Source organism: Mus pahari, chromosome 15 (genome assembly GCF_900095145.1).
Source record: "Mus pahari chromosome 15, PAHARI_EIJ_v1.1, whole genome shotgun sequence".
Lineage (NCBI taxonomy): Eukaryota > Metazoa > Chordata > Mammalia > Rodentia > Muridae > Mus > Mus pahari.
Window position 1 is genome coordinate 15,747,493 of NC_034604.1, and position 6,000 is coordinate 15,753,492.

General features: G+C 37.7%; 1 protein-coding gene across 2 annotated transcripts in view; it reads right to left on the reverse strand.

The window, feature by feature from the left end:
* Positions 1 to 6,000, reverse strand: part of Dsc3 (desmocollin 3) — a 36,990-nt gene that overhangs the window by 20,891 nt on the left and 10,099 nt on the right. For both annotated transcript variants that reach the window (XM_021214776.2, XM_021214777.1), the window contains exons 2-5: positions 5,363 to 5,447; positions 3,324 to 3,520; positions 2,233 to 2,352; positions 913 to 1,068 (exon numbers count right to left, since the gene is read on the reverse strand). In XM_021214776.2, coding sequence (XP_021070435.1) covers positions 913 to 1,068; positions 2,233 to 2,352; positions 3,324 to 3,520; positions 5,363 to 5,447 — 558 coding nt within the window. The remainder of the gene's footprint in view (positions 1 to 912; positions 1,069 to 2,232; positions 2,353 to 3,323; positions 3,521 to 5,362; positions 5,448 to 6,000) is intronic.

The window sequence follows — 6,000 nt, forward strand, 5'->3', positions numbered from 1 at the left end:
TTCTTGGGACTCAGATTACAGTCTTTAGTATCTCTGACATCAGTAAGTTTCATTCTGAGACTGGTCATCCCATGGCCATGTTAAAAAAAAAAAATCCTGCAACATAATACATAAAGCAAAACCTCCCGGTCTTGTTTTTGAACTCTTATTGAATGCTTCATAGACTGTTCATTTAAATAGTTATTGCAAAACACATTAACTAATATCCTCACTGCTCATTAACCAAAGAAAATGTAACGCCAGACAGTGTGTAATTACACCAGGCTGAACAATTTTTAACCAAAGGCAAAGAGTGTCACATGAAGACAGAGGTCAGGTTGGTTCTTCAGCATCTCTTTCGTCGTCTAGAAACAGACTTCTTTCCAGTGGGGAGTCTTCTTGCCAAGTCCCATGGGTAGCTCATGACAGTGAACACATGCTCTTCTATAACGGAAACGCTCTAAGACTGTCCCCCTGACTTTACATTTATTCCTATCAGAAGGCTGACCTGTTAACCTTTATGTAGACTTGGCTTCCTATGTTTATTCCTTTATCTGGTTATCAGACATGATCAGAGAATAACATATGCAGAAAAAAAAGACAAAACAACAAGCCGGAGGAGTGGAAGATGATTACCTGTGCCTGTCCTGAAGAACTGAAAATGTGTGGTGACCAGAGGAAGGGTCTGGCAAGTTAACCCAAACTCCTAAAACTTACTGAGTTTTATGTTCAAATACAATTAAATCTCTTTGCCTCATTTCAGGTTTGCCTAACATAAAGGTTTGTCAAGCATTTCAACACACAGTGAATGTTATTCTCCTTAGACTTTAAGATGCCCTCTAGGAACAGAATGCAGGAAGAAAAGAGCAGGCAAGGACTCAGAAGACAGACAGTTCACAAATATAGAGCCATATTTATTAATAAAACACCTACATCAAAAACATCATATTCCTCACGATCCACAGGCCGAGTACAGTATAGATTCCCAGTGTCTCTCTCGATGAAAAACCAATTCAGTGGTTCTTGATCAGCTCCACGCCCACTTATTGAATAGAAGACTGTGTAGTTCTGAGCTGCATCAGACTGAACCTGAAAGAAAAATACACAGAGGTATATACACTTAATGTTTTATATGTATGTATCACATATGTATGTGTGTGTATGTGTGTATGTATGCATGCATGTATGTATGCATTTATGTCTGTATGTATGTGTGTATGTATTTTGTATATGTTTCATCTTACCAACACTTCAGTAAAAAAGAGCAATATAAGTTAGAGTTGGTAAGAGTAAGGCCTTGGACACATATGGAAGCCGGGGGATAACATAGAGGAGTCGATTCTCTCCTTTCACAATGTGGATCCCAGGAATATGACTCAAGCATCAGCCTTGATGGCAAGCACCTTTACCACTAATCCATCTTACAGACCCTATCCTGCCATCCTCTTTACAGCTGACAGAAAAATGCTAGGAAGAAGGGTATAGATCCATCTCACTTGCAGCTAGGTATGGCTACGTGAAGTCTAGATGATGGGATGTATACAAAAATAATATGAACAATAAAATAATGCAATAATAAAATATACTAATCTAAGTAATAGTATGAATAATTATGTTGTAATACATTATATAAACAAAATTATCTATATCCATGAAGATTTAAGTTGTACTCTAGAAGTGGAAGCAATATTCACACTTTGAACATAGAGGTAAGTCTTTTTGACTACACAAAGGTGTTCAAGATAAGCAAGTAGTACAAACATAGGCAGAACTCAGGGAGGAAGATGGTGTGATTCAGGCCAGCCTAAGCTACATATCGAGACTTCATATGTCTTGAGATCTTGGTGCTGTCTTCACATACTAGACATGCTTCTCTGGAGTGTGCTTTCACAGGACATGACTGAGCTTGTTAAAGCTGGTACTTTCTGGAATTTCAGTGAGAAGTAGCTATACTAAGGACCAAAACTCAATTTTTTTCTATCTCCAGTGCATACCACAGTGTCTACCACACCATTTAGTAGATATAGCTCTCCAGTAGCCATATCCTAAATGAATGAATACATGATGGAAGCATGCAAAGCCTGTATGTTGTCTTACACCGTTAGCTCTTCAGTCGTGTTCTTATTTATTCACTTGTATTTCATGAATAGCTTTAGTCATGTCTTATTTGCTTAACTCCTAAATATTTATTAAAGCTGAATAAAACAGACTCTCCACTTAGAAGGACCACAATCAAAAGGAAAGAAAACTTACCTGTTGAAGAAACAATGGGAAGGGCCCCAAGGAATTTTCTTGCATCGAACATGGAATGGGTGCCCATCTTCTCTTGGCTCTCCTGAGGACAGTTTCCTTAGTGTGTCTTTTCTTCAGTACCTGAATTTAAAGAAACATTCTGAATTATCAGAAACATCACAGTCATATGAACCATAGAAGAAAATGTGCATCCTTCACTGTTCCATACATGTTCTGTCCTATAGAGTAGCCACTGCCTACCACTAGGCATATGATCTTTTGTGCTAACTAAAGGTAATTTAAATGGAAACATCTTTTCTTTTATTGCACTAGTTATATGCTAAACATCAGTAGCCATTAACATTGCATCAGTGTACCAGACACTAGAGATTATAGAACATTCTAGAACACTTCTATCACTGCAAAAAGTTCCACCAAATATTGTAGAAATGATTAATTTATTTCATGTTGCAGTAAAGGGAGACACTTAATTTCATGGTCATTATTAATAACTATTTTATTAAATATTCCATAAAGTGCCAAACAGTCATTTAATTAGCTTTACCACTAGTTCATTTGCATAGATTATGTGTAGGCCAATTGAAATCGTCCACAATTTTGTGAATTTATTCACAATGCTGTTTCTCATGAGTATTTGTTTGCACTAATACGAAATTCTAAATCCTGTGATGAACAGGAACACAACTGTCATTAGCTAGAAATCAGAACAGACAAAAGCTTCGCCAAAGGGAGATATCATTTCCATTTAACACCAGAGAAAGCAAAGCCAGCATTTGACTAGTGTTGAGAAAGATTGAGGGCTAGAGAGATGGCTCAACTGTTAAAGGTTAGGCTCACACCAAAAATATAAGAGAAAGGTTGATAAACAAAAGACCAATGAAGCAAGAAAATGGAGGGAGAAAGGAAGAAAATAATAGGAACAAAACAGGGTAAGAGAGGAGAGAGAGGGAAGGGAGGAGAGGAGACAGGAGGGGAGGGGAGGGCAGGAGTGAAATACTATTTCTCCGTTGCTCCACTTTGCTATTTTTAAGAAAAGAATTTTACTGGAAAGACCCCTCCATGCTTGAGAATGAGCAATGAGATTTGCATACCTTCTTGTGCTCCAGGATTACAGTGATCTCTTTCTGTGTCTGCATCTTTGAATCAGAAAGCTGAATGGTAAAAGATCTTTTCTCATCAGACAATACAAGAGCTCTGGTCGGATAAACTGTACCATCATCTAGAACTCTGAAATCAGGATCACTTGGTGTGATGCCATCTGCCGAGCTGAGACACTCTTTCAAACTAACTGCCAGCAAAATTTTTCCAGTTGCAAGGTGGAGATACATACATAAAGAAAACATATATGTTAAAATAATATACACTATCATAAAAACCAAGCACTTTTCACATTTGGAATGCCTTAATAGTCCTCTTTTATTCTTAAAAATAGTAATTTTACTTTAATTAAAATTGTCCTGACTGCATATTTGTATTGAACAAGTTGTTTTAAAAATTAACATGCTTCTAGTAGGCTTATGAAAATGATCTTCCACTAAAGAGGTGGACATATGACTCTCATGACAAAGGTGAGACACACACCCTCACATGCACCTGAATAAACACAGTGAAATTTCCCTCAACAATACACTGAGGGTGTCTCAAGGTGCACCTGCCTTTAGTCAGAAGATACACAAAGATGCACAGAGAACAAAGGATCATATGAGCTGACAGCCAAGTAAGAAAGACTGGTCTCTGAAGTCTTCCCATAGCACTTTTTGAACACTCAACCTCTACAAACACAACTTTCCATGACGCTCTCCAGGAATACCATGTGGCACCTTCCCTATCTGAAAAACTTGCCTCCTCATCAAAGGTAATGATATTTAAGTCTCAAAAGTCAACTGTTACCCATCTGATTCTCCATTTGCTTCTATAGAAACCAAACTGATGATGCTCAAACAATGACCTCACCTAAGGGCTCCTTTGCTTCCTGCATACCTTTGCTTTAGCCCAAATCTGTTATGGGTGGGCTTAACAAAATGATTGATGTTTCACCAAAAGACAGTGAAGGTTTTAATGACTCTAACAATATATTTCTCTCCTCTTTATATTTTTAGCTGAATGATTCCTTCTGGCTTATTTTCCCAAAGGAACACCATCTCTTTCCTTACCTTTTTCTCTTCTTGTTTTGCACAGTAGAAAAAGTGAGATTAATTAAATGAAACCAGCTGAGACAGTTTTATCACACGTTATTGAAAGGATATATATGTATACACGTGTGTGTGTGTGTGTGTGTGTGTGTGTGTATGTGTGTGTGTGTGTGTGTGTGGACGAGTATTTCTCTTTTTAAAACTATCATGGTGGTTTTCCTCTAATTTCTCTACACTAACACACACACACACACATACAAACACATCTGGGCAAAGCTACCCAGCTGCTTGGAGAAAGAAAAGTTCAGTCAGGTCCTCAGGTCTCCATTTTAAAATGGCTGACTATGATGGAGGAACAAGCATTGTTTTGCTTCTTAATAATGTTATAATACTTCTCCAGGCCAGTCAAGATGGCTTAGTGACAAAAGATGCTTGCAACCAAGCCTGACACCATGAGGTTGATCCCTAGTGCTCACCGAGTTGAAGGAAATAACAAAATCCCACAAGTTGTCTTCTGATCTATACACACACACACACACACACACACACACACACATACCCACACACACACGCACGCATTCACACACACACTCACATGCACTTACACACACATTAATGAATACACACCATAGCACAAGTGTTCAAACATACAAACACAAACTAAATAAAATCTAGATTTAAAATAAAAGAATACTAATGTGTTTCTCTTCAATACACATCTATACTTCTGTAATACTCAAACCCCAGAGTATCATTAGAAGTATTATATTTTAAATTGTTAAGATTAATGACTTCAAAAGCATGGATTGAAAACTCACAGCAGATTTGACCACCTGATTCAACAGCTACAAGGCAAAAATGCATATTTGAAATAATACTGAATTGTCTCTATTTCTAAGTCAATGTAGACCAGCTCCAAAGTGCAAAGAAGATACCACATTCTTGGCAAACTAAGAACATTATACGTCTGTTCCAAAGAAAGTTCAGAAAGTTCTCACCTCTTCCAATGATCTTGTCTGCCTCTAGTGTTGAAGGTACATGAAATGTCACCTTTTTACAGGCTTCACCAACAAAACTGAAGACCTAGAAATTTTTAAACATCACATTAGTTCATCATAGAATAAGAAAGAAACCACATGACCATTTCAGTAAATGAAGCACAGGCATTTGACAAGCTCTACCTGCAATTTATGACAATAGCCTCACATTTTAGTGACAGACTAGCATGTGTGCCTAACAAAGAGTGTCTGTGTTCAACTGACAACTAACTTCATGTAAATGAGAAAGACTAAATATTCTTCTCCATTATTGGAAATACAATCAAACTTCCCCTGCCACTTTTGTGTGGCAAGGCTGATGACCTGAGTTCAGTACCCACAACCCACCTGATGGGAGGAGTGAAGTGACACCCATCAACATTTCCTTTGACTTTCACAAACATACCATGATACACACACACTCACACACACATACACAACACACACACAAAATCAACAAGTATTGTGGATAAGTTGTTTTCCACACAAACACACACACACACACACACACACACACACACACACACCAAATAAACCAATATGGTAAATAGGTTGCTTTCCTATAAACTAGCAAGAGGAAAGAGGGGAGAAGGAGGGAG